This window comes from Gambusia affinis, linkage group LG20, assembly GCF_019740435.1.
Source record: "Gambusia affinis linkage group LG20, SWU_Gaff_1.0, whole genome shotgun sequence".
Taxonomy (NCBI): domain Eukaryota; kingdom Metazoa; phylum Chordata; class Actinopteri; order Cyprinodontiformes; family Poeciliidae; genus Gambusia; species Gambusia affinis.
In genome coordinates, this window is record NC_057887.1 from 18,471,148 (window position 1) to 18,493,661 (window position 22,514).

Here is a 22,514-nt window from a genome sequence, read left to right on the forward strand (position 1 = left end):
AAATCATGTTTTTGTGGAACACAAACACTTTCAGCTAGATGACTCCTGTCAACATTTTTCGTGAGTGAAATAAGGCACCATAACCAAATGATAACCAAATACTTTTTAATGATCTTATTAATTATTTCAGTTGAGTCGCAACTCACAACACTCACCCAGAGTCAACCTGCCCCTCCAGTTTAAGGTTAGCAACAACATTAGGAAGGGGAATCTAATGGAAAAATATGGACTTCATTAAAATAAAAAGCTGACTTCAAGTACAGTTACAGAAAATAGGTCAAAACTAATCACTCTCTCCAGAATCAGCTCTCTTCTGTTTCAAGTCATGAATTAAGCTTCAGCGATTTCAAGTCAACAAGACTGCTTTAATTCTCTCATCCTTACAGGTATATTTGAAACTGACCATTAGAGATATGATTGACAGTTTGATAGACTTCAAGCAGTATGGGGTAAAACATTATAAATTATTAACTTTTGTAAACTATCCTGAGTATGACCATGTGACTTCCCACATGTCATACACCAAAGCGAGTCAATTGTGCAAAATTTTCCAAATGCTCTTTATTTTAGCATGAAGAAAGTCCCTTTGAGTAAGACAGGGTTTATGTTAGTGCATGCATATCTGCAAATCTTTGGGTTCTACTGAGCCCACAGCTGGAGCCTTGGTCCTGCACGTTTGGACCAGCTGGAGGTCCCATCCTCCAGTCCCGCTCCATTCATAATTTTGGGGTCCCCTCTTTCCTCTGCTCCACATAAACACGACTGTATAACGTCTCCGTAGTCCTCTGGGTTTCCCGCTTCGTTCTTCATGCTAACTTGAGTTGGAGGCACTGCTGCTGTAGCAGCTGGAGGTGGAGGGACTGGGCAGCAGCGACGTCGTGTTGCTGCCCAGCGCTTTACGAATGCTGGGCATCAGGAAGGGGTCGCTGGCCAACTGCAGCACGTCCACGCGGTCCTCCTTGTGGTACGCCAAGCAACGGCGAATAAAAGCCTAGAAAGGAGCCAATAGAGAGGAAATACAAGGATCACCAACGTTCATCTGGTGGCTTCAGTACCACAGAGACGCCGAGATTTTTACACATTTTGTCATATTTCACTAAAACAACATTTTAGTGAAATAATATGCTGGACATATTTTATTAAAAAAAATGCAAATATTGAGGCTAATTCCTTCACAAGTAGCCATACAAAGGTTATTCATACAAGAGAAAAAAAACTGAAAGAGACAAAAGAAAGAGGAAGAAAAGGGAATAAAGGAAAGAAACCAAAAAGAAAGATAGAAAAATAAATAAAGAAAAAGAAAGACAAATCAATAAAAAGTGGTAGAAAAAAGAAAGACAGAAAGATGAAGAAAAATTAAGTAGATGGGAAAGAAAGACAGAGAAAGAAAAAAGAGAAACAAAGAAAGGAGAGAAAAAGAACAAAACAAGAAAGAAAGATGGAAAACAAAGGGAAAGAAACTAGACAGAAAAGATGAAAAAGGGTAGAAAAAAGAATAAAAAGAAAGAGGAAGGAAAAACTAAAAATAAAAGAAGGTAGACAATAGGAAGACAGAGACAGGAAGGAAGGAAAGGAGGGAAGGAAGGGAGAAAAAGATAGGGAAGGACAGAAGGATAGATGGATGGATGGATGGATGGATGGGTGGATGGATGGGTGGGTGGATGGATGGATGGATGGATGGGTGGATGGGTGGATGGATGGGTGGATGGGTGGGTGGATGGATGAATGGATGGATGGGTGGATGGATGGATGGATGGATGGGTGGATGGATGGATGGATGGATGGATGGATGGATGGATGGATGGGTGGATGGATGGATGGGTGGATGGATGGATGGATGAATGGGTGAATGGATGGATGGATGGGTGGATGGATGGATGGATGGATGGATGGATGGATGGATGGGTGGGTGGATGGATGGATGGATGGATGAATGGGTGAATGGATGGATGGATGGATGGATGGATGGATGGATGGATGGATGGATGGATGGATGGGTGGATGGATGGATGGATGGATGGATGGATGGATGGATGGGTGGATGGGTGGATGGATGAATGGGTGAATGGATGGATGGATGGATGGATGGGTGGATGGATGGATGGATGGATGGGTGGATGGATGGATGGATGGGTGGATGGATGGATGGATGGATGGATGGATGGATGGGTGGATGGGTGAATGGATGGATGGATGGATGGGTGGATGGATGGATGGATGGATGGATGGATGGATGGATGGATGGATGGATGGATGGATGGATGGATGGATGGATGGATGGATGGATGGATGGATGGATGGATGGATGGATGGATGGATGGATGGATGGATGGGTGGATGGATGGATGGATGGGTGGATGGATGGATGGATGGATGGATGGATGGGTGGATGGATGGATGGATGGATGGGTGGATGGATGGATGGATGGGTGGATGGATGGATGGATGGATGGATGGGTGGATGGATGGATGGATGGGTGGATGGATGGATGGATGGATGGATGGATGGATGGATGGATGGATGGGTGGATGGGTGGATGGGTGGATGGATGAATGGGTGAATGGATGGATGGGTGGATGGATGGATGAATGGGTGAATGGATGGATGGGTGGATGGATGGATGGATGGGTGGATGGGGTTTGGACTGAACTTTGACCCATGAACTCAAACCAAACGTGTCAAACCTTTGCCTCTGTGGTGACGACGGGTTTTGGGGGGAATTGCACTTCAGTAGCTTTCAGGATGGTGTTTTCTTGGAGGATGTCCTGCTGGGACTGGTTGTGACCAAACGGCTGTGAAAAGGCAAAACGCAGCCGGTTGGAAGGTGAAATGAAACCTCACTAGTCCGTCAGGTGACGCTGATCAGCGGTTACCTTCTGTCCGTATAAGATCTGGTAGAAGATGACGCCTACTGACCAAACGTCGACCTTGTTGGATATTTTTGGAGGGTCTTTCCCCATTACAAAGCACTCAGGTGGTAAATACCTGCAAGGTTCAGTCACAACTTCAACTTTCTGCAATGTGGTGGGCGATAAAACGGTAATTAACTCTTTAAGTTGTTAAATTTTGGTTTGAGTGTTTACCAGTAGGTCCCTGCTCCTTGTGAAGTCAGATCCATGCCATCAGCAGAGCTGTCATCGTCCACGATCTTAGACAGGCCGAAGTCGGTGATCTTTATCTCCCCGCACGCCGTGCCGTTTACCAGCAAGATGTTCCCTGAAAACGCAAAAAATGAGTCATTACAAACAAGTCTGAGCATTTAATGAAAATCAGCTGAAGGGTTTCAAAACCATGTGCAACTGGAAGGTCTCCAAGTATCCAATGGTGTTCCACAAGGCTCTGATCTCGGATACTGTCTTTTTATAATACATATGAACAGTTAAAATAAAAAATGTCCCATGGTGCAAGTCAATTTTTGCCAAATAATGATTTAGGTAAAAACAAAATAAATAAATAAATAAATCACTTTTGTCAAAAAATGACTTAAGCCATTTTTTAAGAAGGTGACAATCAGGCAATTCTCATTTTTATGCTGATGACAGTGTCTTTTTTTGTGCTACCAAAACAGTAAAAAGGGTTTTTTAAAAGCTACAGGCAGCTTTTGATGTATTTATGTGTTTGTTTTAAATGCTCAGAAATCTAAAGTAATGTTGTTCTTTTATTATAAAAGCATATCTAAGTCACCGTTGATTTTACCTACTATTATTTTTGAGTTACTCATATTTTAGTATAGATCTTTAGGTCTTCATTATTGTCGATTCCCTGGGATTTGTTCTCCACATTCAAGAAACATTCTGACGCTGAATTTTTATTCCAGAATTAGATCTTGTTTATTATTTGAGGCAACAAAATATCTTAATGTTTAAAGAGACGTGAAAAGTTTGTAAAACGTTTTGTTCTTAGAAAATTTAAGATTTTCTTTTCTTTTCAACATTTAGACTCAATACTTATATTTACTGATTTTGTCTGCATAAATAAATAAATAAATCACTTTTGTCAAAAAATGACTTAAGCCATTTTTTAAGAAGGTGACAATCAGGCAATTCTCATTTTTATGCTGATGACAGTGTCTTTTTTTGTGCTGCCAAAACAGTAAAAAGGGTTTTTTAAAAGCTACAGGCAGCTTTTGATGTATTTATGTGTTTGTTTTAAATGCTCAGAAATCTAAAGTAATGTTGTTCTTTTATTATAAAAGCATATCTAAGTCACCGTTGATTTTACCCACTATTATTTTTGAGTTACTCATATTTTAGTATAGATCTTTAGGTCTTCATTATTGTCGATTCCCTGGGATTTGTTCTCCACATTCAAGAAACATTCTGACGCTGAATTTTTATTCCAGAATTAGATCTTGTTTATTATTTGAGGCAACAAAATATCTTAATGTTTAAAGAGTCATGAAAATGTTTGTAAAATATTTTGTTCTTAGAAAATTTAAGATTTTCTTTTCAACATTTATACTCAATACTTATATTTACTGATTTTGTCTGCTTTCCTTCTGAAAAGTTAAAACATATTTAAAGGAATTAATTTTCAAAAATTAGGAATAATTTTTTTGCTTTTGTTTTTTTTGGTGGAAATCTGTAAAATTAATTTTTTTTCACTTGAATAAAATAAATACAAACGTGAAACTTTGTGTTTCCCATTTTAGCCTCACTAACATAATCTATAATAAAAGAAGGAAAATTTTAAAGCTCTAAAAAATAAACATTACAAAGTTGGCTTAACCTCAGAAATGAGTTTTAAAAAATTCTAAAAATTTAAAACTATGTTAGGTCAACTTGATGTAAAAAAAAACCTTAATTAAGCAAGTTATGGCAACTTGTAAAATTTCTCTTAATCAGTTTTAGTTTAATCTAATTGCTAAAGACAATTAAGTCAACTTAATCAAAGTTGCAACAATATCTTTTTTTAAATGTTTTGAAAATTTTTTAAGACCTTTATTAATCAGTTTGTAAACCAGGTACTTCTTTGGAAATGCTTCGACTGATATCAAGTTGTATTTTGGTCTTTTTTTATGGGTGTGTGTTCACTATATTATCCATGCTGTATTATGATTGCGTTTTGATATCGGTAGTTTTATGATTGCTGCTGCCGTTTTTGCCCATGTTTCTATTTTTCAATCCCAATGCGACAAACCTGGTTAAATAAAGGTTAAAAACAAACAGAGCTCAATGAAAACATCATGAGGTACCAGGCTTGAGGTCGTAGTGGATGATGGGAGGCCGAATCTGGTTGAGATACTTGAGGGCGTTGACGAGCTGCATGATGATGGAGCGACCCTCCTTCTCCGTCATCGACTTATTCTGCTTCAAGTAGAAATCCAGATCGTTGCCGCCGCAGTACTCCAGCACCGTGCAGAACCTGGCAACATCCAAAACAACAGGCACTTTTATTCTAATTAAACATTTCCAGACAAAACTAGCAGAAGGACGAAGAACTGTTAATAACTGTCAGTTGTAGCTACGCAAATCTTTTAAAACTGAAGCATTTAATAAGTTTATCAGCAGAATATTTTTTTTAGGAACTTACGAATCTCTGTCGATTGAGAAATAGTCATAGAGTTTGACTATTCTAGGATGGTCGAGTTCTTTGTGGATCCTGTATTCTCTACAGGCGTGTCTGCAAACAGATAAAGGTTATTAAAAATGAAATATTTTCATGAAGTTGGAGTCAAAAAGGTTTTTATGGATTTAAACTCACCTGTGGTAGTTTTGCTTCTTCTCCTCTCTCCAGTTCTTGTTGAGCTGATGGATTTTGATGGCTACATATCTCTGTTCCGTTAAATCAAACGCCTGAAAAACAAAACCTTTACTTATTTATCAACATTAGAGGATCGTATTATTACTCAACAGCTGTTTAAATTATTAAATTTTAGTCCAACATTAAGCTAACCTCAAGATTTTCCTCTAGCTTACTCAATAATATAAATGGAGACACACAGAGCAAATGGAGGAATAACACAAAGAGTTTCTGCTTACTTTAAAAACTTCACTGAAGCCTCCTCTTCCTAATAAACGTAAAAGCAGGTATCGATCATTCAGTGTGGGATGGTCTCTAAATCTGTAGAGAGAAAAAATTAATTTCAATATTAGTTTTAAGATTTTTTGCAATAAAAAAATCACTTTTTTTCTGGTGTTTCTCTAGAAATATTTACATTAAATTTGCAATAAAATGCAGGGATTTGCTCTTTAAGACAGACTTCGGACACAACTATTTTTTTTTTTTTTTTAAACAATGTGATTTAAATATCATTAAACTGGGATAATACATACTGCGAGTTATCCTCATTGTGGATTCTCTTGAGCTCCCGAATGTGCAAATTTCTAACCCTCTCCAGCTGTTCCAGCTCTGTCTGGATCTCTGCTTCTTCCTACAAATCAATCACAGAGACGTCTCTCCTCTTTTTCTCAAATGAAACCTGCAGCTCTGACACCGAACTGGAGGAAGGTGAGAGAAAAGCACCTTTTTTAAACGGCCTATTCGAAGTTTGAAGATCTCCTCTTGTTCCCGATACGCAGCCAGCGACAACCTGGATGAGACGGGATCGGAAAACTCGGATTAGACGGATTAAAAATAAAAACCTCAGACTTTGTGTTACAGTTTGTTGCACTAATACTGTATTTTATTACAAACTGAATAAACAAGCAGCATGTTGACATATTTACACCCCTTATATTTATGCATTTTGACATGTCACAACTACAAAGGTTTATAGTTAGATGATTTCCATCCAACATGAACCATTTTGCAGAAGAGAGTCGAACTCGCGAGTTTCCAGATGTACAAAACAGGTAGATAAAAACTTCTAAAGACTTGACAAAAATGTGATTTGACAAGTTATTGCTTCATTCAAATGCAAGCCACACTTTTCAGATATATTTTATGTCGGTCATTGCATAAAATCCAAATAAAAGACATTGTAGATTATGATTTTACCATCATAAAATGTGGAAAAGTTTAGTAATGTTCAAGGACTTCAACCACCAGTGTGAACCCTGCAAGGCGCATGAACTCATTTGAGAATAGGTGAAGAAATGAAAAATGTCGGGTTTTTTTGTGCGTACGTTTCATTCTCCTGGCCGTTGTTTCTGCTCTTCCGCTTGTTCTGCTCCATGTTTGGCGGAGGCATCTGGACCACTGGAGGCTTCCTCTTTCCCAGCAGCTTCCTCTGCCTCTCGATGTCCTCCCGCTGCGAGTTGATTTGCTCCTGCTGCCTAAAACAGAGAAAATAACAAAATGCTGTCAACACCTTTACTTTTCTGTCTGCAGGGTAAACGCTACGTGACTGTTAGCAAATAATCTAGATTATTACAGTTAACTAAAACTAACAAACCGACAATAACTGAAAATGCAAAAACATTCCTGTGAACTGAAATAAATAAAAACAGCAATTTAATACGGAAAAATTAGAACAAACTGGAACTATAATGTGCGTAGTTTGTGCAGACAAACTAAAACATACTGAAATTATAGATATTAGTTTTCATGATTATGTATTTATATTTTTAGCCTTTCAATTGTATTTTTTTCTCCCACTCAAGCTGTCAGCTGTCTGCAAATTACGGCAAAACAGCGGCAGCAACAGTCGAGGGAAATTATTCAAATATTATTTTTGAACAATAACTGATTTTTCTTTTTTTTTTTTTGAGAATTGTACCTTTGGTGTACAATAATTGATAATCAGACCTTTTTGAATTCTGCACCTAAAAATGAACTGAACTATGTAAAACATTTAAACTGCTACTGTAACTAATAAAAACTAAATAGAAACAAAATATTTAACCAATAAAAACTGACAAACAAAAAGTCACAACGAAATAAAAGTAAACTATAATGAAAAACCCCAAACTATCATAATCCTGCAAATAATCTAATGAATGCTAAGATAAAGTGAGTTAAATAATCTCCATTCTAGTAATTAATATTTTTTGAAGCACAATTTTATTGAGAGAGACATCATAATCCAATTTATTTATGGTTTCGGTTGTGTGTGGGTTTTATTTTCGCTTTTATTTTGAATATTTAAAATATGTTCCAGTTCCAGCGTTGAGCGTTAATCTGTCTTAAGAGATAAAACTTGCATTAATATGGCTGGAAATGGCTCCAAAACAACAATGTTATTGTTACTGCAGTAATTACAGGAGCAAGTTATCATCCAGTAAAATGTTTACTGACTTGATGAGTTTCTGGAAGGCGTATCCGTCGGTCCATTGCTCCGTGAAGGACGCTCCGTGGCGAACGGTGGTGAAGTGACCCAAACGCAGACGATCCTGCATGCTCTTGTCCCTGCAAGCCATTTTCTCCCTCTTTGACTTTAAGAACAGTAAACAAAAGGGTTAAGGACTTAAAAATTTCATTAAATGTAGAACTTAAAAATTCAGCACACGCTAACCTGCTCAATTAGCAGCTGCTGGCTTATTTTCACACATTTGTTCAGACGCTCCTTGTAGCGCTCGAGCATCTTCTGCTGCTCATCAACCTGACGCCTCAGGTCACAGTTAGACTGCAAATACATGACCAGATAAAAAAATATATAGATTTTTATGAAGAGATGCATCATTTATCCTAAAAAAAACTGGAACAAAACTCTTGTAAATCTAGAAATCCTTCAAACCTGTAAAGTTGTATTTAGAGCAGGAAGTATCTAAATATCTCACCCTCAAAAGGTCGTCTATCCTCCCTTCGGTCCTCTCCAGGTCAGAGTTCTTGACCTTTTCTATTGCTTTCAGTTTCAGCAGCGTCAGATCTGACTGAAAAAGTAAGCACATAAAAATCTCCTTCCTAAATAATAAGGCCACACTTTAAATCCTAAAATTACAAAACTGGATGTTGTTTACATTAAATGTGAGTAGCAGTGATGAGGTTTCTCTGTTCTGACAATTAAAAACGTCACTATAATCATTTTAAAATAAATTGCAACATCATTTTTTGACTCCATCAATCAAAATATTAGAAAATGAAAAAAATATAGTGCTAAAATTGTACTTTTATTTTCTGCATCGTTTGCAGTTTTGTAAAAGAGAAAAGAAAAAACAAATGCTGTTGTAAATTCTGCTCCAAAACCAAAATTTTTCCAGAAAAAGGCAGTGCGTTTGTCTCTTGCAAAAGTATAAACAAAATAACAGCTAAAAATTTCTTACAACACAGATTAAGTTCACTCAATCTGATCTTAAAAGTTTCAAAAATGGTCAAAAAATTATTTTAATAAAACTCCAGTTGTCACACCGAAAAAAAATGTTCAAAATTAATGGAAGGGTAGAAAAGTTCCCAAATTAATCACAGCAATTCCAAATACAAAAATTAATTAATCTGGTTCCAAACTAACTTAAGTATATTCTAATTTGCATAAATATTTACAAACTCTGAGAATAAATGGCCACAACAAGTTCACCAAATAAAAATACAGAAGAAAACAACAAATGTCTGAGTTTGGGAGTGACTAAAATTATTTACCTGGATTCCTTTGTGTGAACAGAAAGTTGTAGGAGCCGTCTTAAAGGAGCTGCAGGAAGAGGAGTCGGTGTGGGCGGAGCCTGTGGACGAAGGGCTGCCGTTCTGAAAGCACAGAAACAATTAAAGACAATCAAACAATCAAATAAAACAATCATTTCTATACAGTCACTGGAATATTAACATTTTTTAAATCTACATTTACTGGATTTGGTTATTTTTTTTGTTTTTGTACAAAATTACTACTGTTTTTTTGTTCACTGGTGACAAAGTTTGGTCCAATTAAGCTTAAAGTTTTATCGCAATATTTTGTAATGTTATTGTAATAACAATAAAAGTGTCTAAACGTCATCACAAACTCAATAATATCCATTTGCATGACTTATTTTTCTCTTTTCTCTCTTTCTACAAAAACTGGACAAAAGTCTTCAGTCTGGTGTTTTACAGAAACTTCACAATTTTATTTATTATTTATATTGTTTTATTTATTTTGCATATTTAAAATGTTTTTTGATGGTAAATGCTCATTAGAATTTAAAGTTTATTTTTTGCATGATTATACTGTTATCATATGACTTAAAAATGGTCTCAAAACAACATTACTGACTATCGCGATAATTTCTGGGACAATTTATCGTCCAGCAATATTATCGTAACAAGCCTGACAATAATTATTGCCCCACGAACACAAACAACGCATTTCAAAAACATTCCCATTTGTAATGCACAATTAATAAGAGTGATTTTTATCACTAAACTGCAAATTGTAATTGGATATTTTTCAAATTTATTGGTATTTATTGATGATTTTATTGAACAAAGAGTAGCAAAAATAGTAAAACTATCCAGCTTGACAATAGGGGCAGTTTAAAGATTAAATGAAATTTATTGTGACAAAATATAAATTCTTACTATAATAACAGATTTATCACAATAAATGCTCACTCCTATATGTATATGATAATTTGTTGCTTTGCAGGTAAAAAGAAAGAAATCCACAATAAAATAATTTAGCATTTTTAACTAAAAAATAAAAAGAAATTCTTGCACCTTAGAGCTTTCAACTTCCGGTGAAACATTTTGGACATCAAAAAAAAACAACAAAAAAAGGAAATCAGAGAAAGACGAAGCTAAAAAGAGCTGATGAGGAGCAGAGCAGACTTAAGATGGACGCCAGTTCTCACCGGAGGATAAGACAGAGAGCACTGCGAAGAGGAGCGCAGCAGCAAATGGACGCCTCGCGCAGGACTGGCGCCAGAGCCGCTGCTACCAGCAAACTGGGTGAGGGGCAATTTGGAGAAGGGAACCAAATCAAGAGAAAGGGAAGAATAGTAATTCAGTAAAAGACGAATAAAGAATTTCCCTACACAAGCATGAAGTTTAGACAGGAAAGCTTGAAGGAGAGTTGAAGTAAGTTACACATAATTTAACTGGACTCACCTCAAAATAATCATTTAGCTTTTGCCCTTTTCCCTTTCCTACAATGAATCAGAAAATGCACAAAGAAAATTAAACAATTCAACTAGTTTTTTTTATTTAGAACATGCTGGCAGAATAAAATAACAGACATAAACAAGAAATTCAAGAGACATTTTTTTGTAGTTACAGTAATCTTAACATGTTTGAAGAGGAGCAGGAAGAAGAAACTCCTACCCCATAAACTCATACCATGTTTTCAGATGTAAAAGAAAAGTTACACAAATTAATAGGAATAATTTTACACAGCCTAGACATATACTGCGATATATTTAAGTCTAAATAAATACATACATTATTTACTACAATATTTTACCCTTATTGGCCGAAAAGGTGTCGCCGACGACACATTTTTACAAGCCAACTTCGTGGTACCGTAACTCTGCGAAACTTTGTGCAATCTGAAAAATTCCAACGGTTTCTGAAAGGCGAGACGTTGCGCTTTCCAGCCAACAACGGGTTATTGCAGCAATTTCACTCCCATCATTGCAGGGAGCATCTTTTTCTTTGGTTGACTCTGATGAAATACACTTTTAATAGATGGTAATTAGTAAATAACCGCTGGTTACTGAAAGCTCCAGCTGTTATGGAGAAATGGGCAAAAATATTTACTCACAGGACATTTAAATAACTTTGTACAATTAAAATAAGCAAAAATATTCAGGTGGAAATTTGAAACTTTGGCCTTGAAAGCTTAACAACTTCTTGACGCTGACATAATTAAATCTAACAGCTGTAGTGAAGAGCTCAAGTTTGAGATGTTTTTGACTTTATATTTACAGTCTAAAGTTAAGCTAACACCTGATTCATTTCAGTTAAATATCTCTAATAATTTTGATGTTTTGTTAGGAAGTACGTTGGGCGTACCTTGGCTGCTGCTGTCGAAGATGTCGCCTTTTCTTTTCTTGCTTCTCCCATTGGCCTTTCTCTCCAGAGACTGAAAGAAGCAAAAACAGCTTCTATTTTTAAGTGTTTTAAGAAATAAATAGCCAATTTAAACCTGCACTAACTATCCGAACACATTGAAAAACAAAAAACTAAAGTGAGATTGACTTAAACAAAAAGTTAAACATGTTCTTCACTTAATGCAGTGGTTCCCAAAGTGTGGGGCGCGCCCTCTAGGGGGGACGCAGTGCCATTGCAGGGGATGGGGGAAGCGGTATGGATGAATTAAAAAAAAACAAAAAAACAGTTACAGAAAAATGTTTCACTATAAAGATGGTTTGTAGTGTGTTTTGTTGCAACCTGAAGTGTGAAATAAACTTCAGTGGAGTTTGAAAACAAAATATCTTTATAGGTTTATGTCTGGTTGTACGATGTTTGTGCCCAGTTGATATTTTTTCTTTTTAAGGGGCCCCAGAAAATCTTTGGGAACCACTGACTTAACGCAAACATATAACTGGAATAAATGTGTTCCTATAGAAAAAAAGCTCATTACAACTTAAAAATACGATAAAAAAGCATTAAATACATTTTTTCCCGACCAACCTCTGTAAATGACTTTTCTAATATTTCATGTTTCCTCATGTCATGTATTTGTTGACATGATAGTCGATGCTTTTATTTTGAAAGGGCTTGGAACGGTAAGGTGACTGACGCAAAACGCGGCCGTTGGGGCAGAGAAAGTTGACATGAACGAGTCGGAGTGAAGGGGAGATAGTTGGGGTGTGATTCAGGGTGACAATCGGTTGGTTGGCGCCTGGTTGATGAGGGAACAAGGTGAGTGTGTTGTCGTGTATATGTGTTTATTTTTCCTGCGGAACGTGTACAGTATTTCTCTATTGGGTGTGACGGTTGTGTTTTGCCACTAGATGGTGCTGATTTTCTATGGTCAACCGTCAACAGTTGAAATACGTTGCATTTTATTTCATGACAGGGATTTTGGATTTTAATAAATACATCTATTGTAAAACATAATTTTAGCACAGAAGGTAAAAGATTTATATGTTAAGGTCAGAACAACACTGTTTGAGTACTAATGTTATTTTATTTGTATATTTTGTAGCTCTTACGGTGTGTTCACAATAAAAGGCTATTCAATAAAGGACTGTGAACCATCAGTTTAAGAGACCATCCTATTCAACCGGGACGCTACAACCTCTGGTTCCTTGTCACTCAGAGACCCAGCGCTGCACTGAGACTGGTTTGATGATTCGCTGTTGGCAGAAGTCTGCAACAAATAGAAACAGAAGACATGATCTCCTGCTTTAACATATTCTATAAATAAATCTAAATATTGAAATCTGAGAGGTTAAAATACATCTTAGAGTTGATTGGAGACCTTTTTCTGACAAGATTATTTGGAAAATTGACTCAGATTCAATTCATCCCTTAAAACAGCAACAAAAAACATTTTCCGACGTTTTAGTCCAAGTTAGGTGAAATTTCAGTGCCATGGAGTCAAAAGTTTAGTTTTTGTGTAGATGGAGAAACTAGCGCAAATTCTTGAACCAATTAGCCTTGTCACAAAGCACAAGAACGACTAAATTCATTCACTCATTTTCAACTTGGGTTTTCCACAAATACGTCTCAGGATTAGCTGAATCAAATAGAGTGGAAGTAGAAATAGTTTCGTGCCGTAATAGCCGACATTTGCATCATATCATCCACCCGGCTTGAGCTGTGGTACCATTTCAGTGTCACTCGTTTCTAGAGAAACAAAGAACTGTTGGCCGGCGTCCATGTCAGCCAACACAAAGCTCTTCTTGTTTTACCTTCATCCCAGTAAAACAGACCGTTCTGCTCAAGAAGAATCCCTGAACGCAGAACAGAAAAGACTTTCAAACCTTTCTAAAGTCGAACAGAAACATCATTCTGTTACACTTTGGGATTACTGTCTACTTCAAGACTATGCCAAACAGCTGGGTGAAAAACTGATGTGTAAATTTATCTTCATAAATTTATGAAGATTTATGTAAATATAATAATATTTACATAAATCTGCTTTACAATGCTTTTCATTGTAAATATAAAAAGCAGCTGTATTTCCAAGTTCCTTTTGAATTTAAGCCAAATGTTAAGACTTATTTGCAAAGAGAATTTCCGTTTTGGACAAGAGGTGGGGAGAGTGCCTGCAAACTGTACTCAAGTATGAAGAGTAACACTTCTTCAACTTTTCTAGAAGCCTGGTTGGTTTGGTTTTGTTGGGTCAGTAGGTTGGTTTTGTTTTATTGAGTTAGTTGGTTGGTTGGTTTGGTTTGGTTTTGTTACAGCTGTTTGATTTTATGGGGTGGGTTGGTTGATTGGTTGGTTGGTTTTGTTAGGTTGGTTGGTTGGTTTTGTTGGGTTGATTTGTTTTTTTTGGATAAAGATTCAGTTTTCACATGAATATTTCATCTATTAAGGGGGTAAAATCTATTATAGCCAATCTGGTCTTGTACAAAAAACTCATTGGTCCCTAAACCCTTTAACAAGGTTTGACATCCTTGGCAACAACAACTTTCATCAACAATTTGTGTTACCTGACTGTAGCTGTTTTTCCATTGACCACTTAATTGCACAAACTGGAATTACAAAAATAAGTTTGTTAAATGGAAATTCGCCAATTAAAAAGAAAAAAGAAGTCAAGTTAGGACAAGGCGGATTTCAGCTGTCTCAAAATTGGAGTATTTCACAAAACTGCAAATGGAAACACTTTTTCAGATTACATGAGTCACATGATAAACAGCTGGATGTTGCAACTGGCAGAAAAGGGCAACTTTGCATTGTCAGACAGGTTCTATATTTTGGGGTATCTAATTTTAGGGTAGTAAAACCCCAACCAAAATCTTTGGTTAGGACCAGAAGTTTTGTTCCTTTAATAAAAGAAATCATTTTAAATTGATTAGGTTGTCTTTATCTGATATTTAAATGAATTTATTGATCTGAAATATTTAAGTGAGACAAAAATCTTGAAGGGCCAGCAGTGTACCAACCTTGGCAACACCAACTCCGGTGAATCGAGCCTCAAGAAGTTCCTGCCGACGTGGGTCGAGGCTGAGACTCTGGCGCTGAAGTCCTTCCATCATGCCTAGACAACAAAACCAGTGAGGAAAATTACAACTCAGCCGGGTTGGTTGGTGTCACAAGAACCAACAAAGACATTCTGTCCAACTCAAGCAACAAAAGATAAAATTCCTTACAGTCAAATGGTTCACCTGGGGCTAAATTAGATTAGCAAATATCACAGGTAGTTAAAGCATGACTGTTTTATTACTTAATGGAAAATTTATAATAAAAAAACCATCTTGAAAGATTGCTGACTCCTGTGGAGATTTTTGGCACGGATGATTATGGATTATAGCTAATTAAATCTCAAAATTCAGTTTGTTAGGTAATCAAAGTAGGCCTGTCACAATTATGAGTTTTTCTGGATGATAAATTAGCCTAGAAGTTATTGTGATACATGATAATATGGTTGTTTTGAGACCTTTTTTAAGTACCATCATGGTAATGACATAATAATGTAGGAACACATTCTTAAAGACAAATAAACTTTAAATTCTCATGAACATTTAACAGTGGAACTGAAAAACATTTTAAATACCCAAATTAAACAAACAATAGAAATAAATAAAATGGATTATAAAGTTTCTGTAAATAAAATTGTCCTTCAAAAAAAGGGCTAGTTCAGCACCAGACTGAAGACTTTTGTCACTGTTTTTGGTAGAAAGAAAAAGGAAAGAAAGAAAGACAGAAAAGAAAAAATTAATTATGCAAAAGAAAATTATTTAACTTATTTTAATTTATCATGCAATTAAAAATGTATTCCTTATTGCAACAAGCTTAATAAGTGCTTAATAAGAAGACAACACAAAAGATTTTCAGAGTAGAAATGTTAGTAATGGTCAAGCAAAGTCCTTTCCAAAAATAATTAAGACTTTTGACTTGACAGTTGTACTGCTCTGTCTTCTCAAACCCCAGTCGGTCGCGCTCATTCTGAGCCTGGTTCTGGTTCTAACGGAGGTTTGTTCCTGTTAAAGGGGAATTTTTCCTCTCCACTGTCGCTACATGCGTTCTCGGTAAGAGAGATTGCTGCAAAGTCAAAAACGCAAGAAACGTTGCTAAAATGCAAGTCAGTGACTCGAGGCAATCTGCTGACAGAAAACTTTTTAAGGTAACTATATCATGAACTGAACTTAATTGGAATGAATTGACTTTTTTGCACATTTTCTCATGAAAACATGTTCAAACAAACCGACTACCTATAGTGCATACACTATAAAACACATGTAGAACGTTTTCTATAGGCAGAGATTTCTGTTTTAATGATTATTGGTCTTATGTTATATTTTAGTTTTCTGAAAACCATAATTCTACATTTTAATTACTGTAGTTGTAAGCAGTAGAAAAAATAAATCATATAAAATTAATGAGTTTATTAATACAACCTAAACCAATTAGCGATTGCTTTTTAAAGAAAACATTTTAATTTAATTTTAATTATTAAAATAAAACTCTTCAGTCATTTTCTGATTTATTTAGATGAACCTGGATAAAAAAAGCAACAGAGGATTTTTCTTTTTAAATTTGCATCCTTGAAAATGTGTTTGTATTTTATATTGTTATATTTTATATTGTTAATATTAAAATCCAAAATTAATACAATGTTCTAAAAAAAGCATTGAAAGACCTAGTATCAGACAGGACATTACAAAAATAAATGTATGTTAGCAAAAATACCAATAGATATTACATTTAATCAATATTTTTATTGAATAAACGGAAGAAAATACTTGTAATTATTCAAACTGCACTGAAATAAATGGATTTACTTTTAGAAAGAAGCTTTAACAATATGATTCATGACAGTTTGGGACGTTAAACTGTGTTTAACGTAAATACTGATTAAAATATTTAACGAGTTTCTCGGAAATCTTCTCAAAAGAAGTCAAATTAAAAACAGTCGACGTCCCTGACCAACCACCGGATGGAGATTATCTAACCTGTCCAATGTCCGTGCTAATTAACATTTTACCCTACAGTTTATTTATCAAAATCAAAACTGTAGCTCACCAAAAAGGCTGCCATAATGGAATAAACACCAGAAACAACTAGTAATAGCAGCACAAAATGAGAGTGATTAGCAAGGATAACGAAGTTATCTAGCGAGCTAAGGTTAATATTAGCTAGGACGAAGGTCTCACCTGGAAAACCTTTAGCAGTTTTCACAGCCAGATACGGTCCTATAAAAGATGTGGTCCGTCCATTTCAGAGACAGCAAACTCATCAACAGCTCCTCAGTCCAAGCACCCGATATAACTCTGTATGAACTGAGATATCCATTTATAATTAAGTCAAATTTGAGGAGACACTTGTTAGCTTAGCTAATGCTAGCTACACAAAGCGGTGCGGCTCGCTCCTGTCGGTGTCATCCGGACGGAAGGCCGTGATCCTCGGGTTTTCCTCGTCTGAGTCGGTGGCCCACCGTGGAGGGCCGGGAGCTGTCAGTGCTCTGAATCCCCTTAAACAAGTGTTGTCACATTTCTGCCTCGGTTGATCTAATCTTTTGGCATCATCGAGCGTCTGAAGCGGCAAGAGTCGGTGTGTTTAAATCCATCGTTTCTTCCTAATGACAAGAGATCACAACCTTCAGTATCACCAAGGCCGTGCAGGAGCTCCAGAGGAAACTGACACTGATGTTTCCCAAGCCGAGTGCTGGTTTGATGTAACCTCCACCCCGATTTACAATGCACACGGTGATCAAGGCTGAAACTGGGAGGACAAGAAACCTTTACAAGGACCCAGACCTCCAGGGTGTCTGTGCAAGCAAACCTTATCATTTAGGATGCATCGAATCACTTTTCTCTCTCTGGTCACATTATTTTTGCGCAAAGTTATTTCTGACCCAACTTGTGGCATTTAAAAAAAGAAAACGCATTTATTTTGCATTTCTTTAATTTAACACGACAAACATTAAATGGCATATTTTCAGTTCAGATGTTTAAGGTAATCTTTCTTTTTGTGTGGAATTCAGTGAACTGATTTTAGGTGCACAGACCTTACTGTGATGGGATTTTATCATATCGTTTATCATTTATTGTGATAAATTTCCTGGTATAATTCTGATTTATTCTAATTATTGATGTTGAAGAGCTCTCAAAACTGTCCTTATTATTAGGATTGTTAATTTTACTATTTTCTCCTCCGCTTGTTCAATGAAAATATCAATAAATATTTGAAAATATGATTAAATGCAGTCACTGTGTGCAGTTTAGTGATATAAATCACACTTTTTGTGTGTAACTGGTGTTTTAAGGAAGCATTTTACTAATGGGAACATTTTTCTAGAGCAATATTTGTGTTTGCAGGGCTTTGATTGCTTAGCTAAAACGGAGGTAATGAATAGTTCTTATCATTTATTGTTATCATGACAATACCACAAAATATTGTGATAAACTTTAAGTCCATCTCTCAACCCAAGACTTATTGTGTCTGAAAAATCATCATCTACAATATATCTACAATACTTTCAAAATTATTTGTACATTTTGAACTTTTCCACATTTTTTCATACAGTCACAATCTTCAGTTTACTTTACTAACGGAAAGCATCCCCTCAGCATGATGCTGCAACTGCCATGTTTCAGTTTTGGTTTGATTATGTGTAGTTTTTAAACCCACATAGACCACAAAGTTCAGTTCTGGTCTCGTCTCAGCGTTTTCTTCCTTAGGTTTGTAGTTTCCTTTCCAGGGCCGGTACAACGTCTTATGGGGGCTCAAACACGACCGGATTTGGGGCCCATTAGTTTAATTTATCCAGGGTTTACACTACTTCATTTTGGTTGATTGCATGAAATCCTTATAATGTGAAGACTGTATTTGTGACATGTCAATTCTAGTTAATTTTCAAATTTCTATAACTTTTCCAGTGTCCACAATAAAAATGTGATCTCATATTCTGAAATATTCTAGGGCAGAGCTGTTTTTGCTCTCAGTCCAGCTCAATAAAGCTTGTTATATAACATTTTGTGAAAATACATCTTAATATCGCCAAAAGGAAATAGATGGTCATTTTTAAAGAACCACCATTTTATTTCAGTTTTTAGGTTTAAAACAAAGAAAAATATAAAACATTTACAAAAACAGGGGGTGCTGATGTTTGCTTTGAAATGGTGTAAGAAAAAACAAACACTGTTTCCAAAATAATGATGAGGGAAAAAAATTACTCATTACATTACTCATACTCATGTTGTTGTGGAAATTTAAAGCACGATTTATCAAAAACAAAATAATATAAAAATACTGCTAAAATCTGCATTTGTTGCATCTACATTTACAAGAAAGAAAGTTAGTTCTGCACTAGATTCTGAGCACTGATAAAACAAGAACAGGCTACTATCACTCAGGATTTGTCCCAGATGTTTATAGATTTGATGTATTTGTCTAATAAAAGTCTTTGAATGCGCGTTACAATGTACAGAAATATTTGTGTCACTGCCAGAACTTTTTACCTAAGCAGAATTTCATCAGTCTCACTTTAAGTTGTAGTGAAAAAAAGAATCCTCCTGCAGTTTTGTGCTGCTGAACAGACTCCACTAGAGGTCGCTGTTTGACAGTAGAATATCACAATGAAAACAAAATTTACTGAAACTGCGTGAGTCTAAATTAAAAGTTTAGAAATCAGTCAGATCCCATTTTGATCATTGTTTTGTACTTAACACTAACACAGATATATTTTTGAAACAATCGGTGCAACATAGGCTTGCTTTTTCTGTTAAAAATAAATAAAAACTTTTAAAAGAAGCATGTTTTAACATCTATTTAATTCAAAATGGCTTATTGTGATGTTTTGAGTTAAAGAAGACATTCATAAAAAATCAAAAATTTTAATCTCATGCTAAATTTTGATAAAACTAAAGTGATGTATCTTTAAAAGTCAAAGTATAAAATCAAACAAAAAGTACTTGTCAAATTCTTACAATAAATAATAAGTTGATTAAACAAATATGAGTTTACAAAAACTTTCATGCATCACAGTGACACTAAAAAAAACTTGGACTTTTATTTTAAAAACAAATAATTCCCTATCAAAGCAATAAAAAAGGTTTGGAAATCAGTTTATTACACATACATATTTAAATTGTTTCTTCCTTAAGAAGTTCTAGAAAGTTTTCTGAGGCCTTTTTTATCCCACTGTAATTTAACATTTTGACTTCCCAGAAAAAACAACAACTAAAATTAACTGTGTACTTCAGTTCTAGTTTAAAGTAATCCACATCCCAAGATTTCTGTTAGCTTGTTTTTATTGTTTTTTTTGTTTGTTTGCTTGTATTTAGACATGCCTTCTTAACTTTAACTGATTTTAAATCCTCAACATCTGTCAAAGTTGTCTGTGGTGAAGGAGGATGTCAGTCCTTAATTCAAAGTAATATTTTGCGGGTTAAACTATTTAAGCTCAGATAAAATCAACCATAACCTCCTCGGATCGTGAGCAGATTTTTAAAGAAAAAAGTTGTGTGTGGGTAGTTTATGGGACCCGCGGTTCAGGCTTTGTTCAATAATTATGTGTAAATGTTGACCCGTTCCTCTGTTCTTCAAGTGATTATAACACGGTTTCACAGGATACACGCTGTAAAATGACCACAAGTTTGTGGGTAGAACATTGACTGCACAGCTGTGTCTCAACATTTCTCTCTCCTTTTACTCTACTTTGTTGTAGCAACGCCGTTACTGTGATATTACAGTGACTCTGCATAAGTTTTAAAGTGTAGACAATGCGTCACACTGACCAAGTCCAACAGTCCTGCAGTTTGGGTGGAGTTACTGCTCAGTATCTGTGACTATTTTGGATTTCTTAGTGGAAACATTTGCAAAAACAAACGGCCGGAGAAAGTAAAAGATTGCAGCCTATAACGTTCTGGAGTATGTAGTCAGTAGTTATCATTACTATAAAATGAAATGACAAAAATTAATTTGCTAATGGAAACACGCCGATTTTGAAAAAATTCACGCGTTTCGATAAAGTGTTGTCAGGTTCCATGTTTTTCTGTGTATTTATTTCTAGTTTCCTGTGTGCCTGATTCTCTGTGTTGTCCTGTCTATCCCCTTGATTAGTTCCCAGGTGTGTCTCGTCCCCTGATTACCTCATGTGTATTTAGTGTCACCTGTGTCTCCGTGTCTTTGTTGGGTCCTCGTCTCATTTTGGCGTCAGTTCTGCACATGTCAGTTTGTCCATAGATGTTTTCCTGTTGCTACCTGTTATGAGCATAAACCTACGCTCAGCAGTGCTGCCAGGTCTGTGGACTGTGTTTCTGGATTATTGTCAGGATTAAACTCATCATCTACATCTCTTCTGGGTCTGCCGTGTCTACCCCACCTCACACCACACCAATTCTTGACAAGTGTCTGCATTAGGATGAGGTGGTAATGGTTTTTCAGCCGTATCTTAACACTTTTTTCACATCACGCCAATCACGTGATCACTACAAGTGAAACCAACGAAGAAGACGACAACAGGGAGTAGTAGGAGGATGATGGTTTGCTTCTCATCCCCTTAAAAAACTTCACATAAGTAGCTGCTCTGAAGTATAAAAGTATAAAAGGCCTGGTGCTCCAACGCCTGAATAAGACGCGGACTATGGGGGAATATTTCTACCATAATAAGAGAGTACACATTTTCAGTCTGGAAGCAGGATTTTATGTCTTTTGTGCTAACATTTTCAGTTTGACAGTAAGACTTTGTGTCTTCCTTCTCAAAAGTTGTAATGCTTGTACTCAAAACTTTTGCTCTCTTTCAAATATCCACTGTGCTTTCTCAAACCTTTTTCCTCGCTTCAAAACTTCTCTCTGCTCGGATCAAATCTCCGCTTGCAAACCTCTCTGGTAGCGCTTGGAATGAGAAAGTACCGTCGCCTAGCAACCTCTCAGCCAATAGAATGAGTGTTGTACTGGGTGTGTTTGTTTACTTGTAGTGGATGTGCCTGCGTGGCTACTATCGATTATAGCAGAAAAATTGACGTCCCATGGCTGAAATAAATCTCATGTAACTGTTTACATCCGTCGCTACCATGAATTTTAGTGACTTACTGGGTGAACAACCTTATTCGTGTGTAATTTAAATTTTCTCTTTAATGAAAACAATAAATAGCATTCGTTTTGAAATTGAGTCTGCCATGCCCCCCCCCCCTCCCCCAAAAACAAAAAAACAAAAACAAAAAACAAGAGGTTTTCATGGATTATCTTCTGGTTGTCCAGTATCTCATCTCCTGGGACCTGGTAATATTGCCAAGTATCTCTGCACTTCCAGGATGGAATCAGCTGTGGCACTTTTGGTCTGCCTGGCCACTTCAATGTTGCCAAAAGTTAGTTTAAAAACCAACAAATTAGCATTTGAATAGGCATTTGTTGGTTTTTGAACTGCAAAAGATCTGAGATTCTTTTGGCAGTGCATCCCTTGGACTGACATGCTTCCTGATAGACACGATTTATCTCATCTGTGTTAATTTGAAATAGTTCTTGTATAGGTCATGCCACTTTCTTATAGAGATATGTGCACGGACATGGGGTTCGCTCCATGAGCTTTGACGGATTGGTGTTACTGGACCCTTCAATTGTCAGAACTGAAGCAAAAATGGTCTGAATACATCAAGTATCTAAACACTTT

The 22,514-nt window shown here is 36.1% G+C and overlaps 1 protein-coding gene across 4 annotated transcripts; it reads right to left on the minus strand.

The window, feature by feature from the left end:
• Positions 1-88: 88 nt before the first annotated feature.
• On the minus strand, positions 89-17,673 carry LOC122823251 (serine/threonine-protein kinase tousled-like 2). Of its 4 annotated transcripts, XM_044102674.1 has the most exons (21): positions 17,056-17,673; positions 14,845-14,939; positions 13,029-13,100; positions 11,798-11,867; positions 10,895-10,932; positions 10,639-10,731; positions 9,458-9,559; positions 8,662-8,754; positions 8,397-8,507; positions 8,180-8,316; positions 7,069-7,218; positions 6,467-6,533; positions 6,277-6,374; positions 5,983-6,064; positions 5,705-5,796; positions 5,534-5,623; positions 5,196-5,365; positions 3,085-3,217; positions 2,875-2,986; positions 2,686-2,793; positions 89-991 (listed from the first exon to the last, which is right to left on the minus strand). In XM_044102674.1, exons 2-21 carry the CDS (start codon positions 14,935-14,937, stop codon positions 812-814), a joined length of 2,091 nt encoding a protein of 696 aa, XP_043958609.1. In that variant the 5' UTR covers positions 14,938-14,939; positions 17,056-17,673; the 3' UTR covers positions 89-811. The 4 variants fall into 4 exon arrangements, with proteins under 4 accessions (XP_043958609.1, XP_043958610.1, XP_043958611.1 ...); XM_044102675.1 differs by lacking the exon at positions 13,029-13,100 and having other exon boundaries at positions 17,056-17,670; XM_044102676.1 differs by lacking the exon at positions 10,639-10,731 and having other exon boundaries at positions 17,056-17,669.
• Positions 17,674-22,514: the final 4,841 nt, after the last annotated feature.

Coding starts and splice junctions, on each gene's coding strand:
- LOC122823251 (XM_044102674.1), bottom strand. CDS start 14,937: ATGATGGAAGGACTTCAGCGCCAGAGTCTCAGCCTCGACCCACGTCGG. Junction 10,732..10,894: donor AGCTAAATGATTATTTTGAG/GTGAGTCCAGTT, acceptor CCCCTCACCCAG/TTTGCTGGTAGCAGCGGCTC. Junction 2,987..3,084: donor CAAGGAGCAGGGACCTACTG/GTAAACACTCAA, acceptor TGAACCTTGCAG/GTATTTACCACCTGAGTGCT.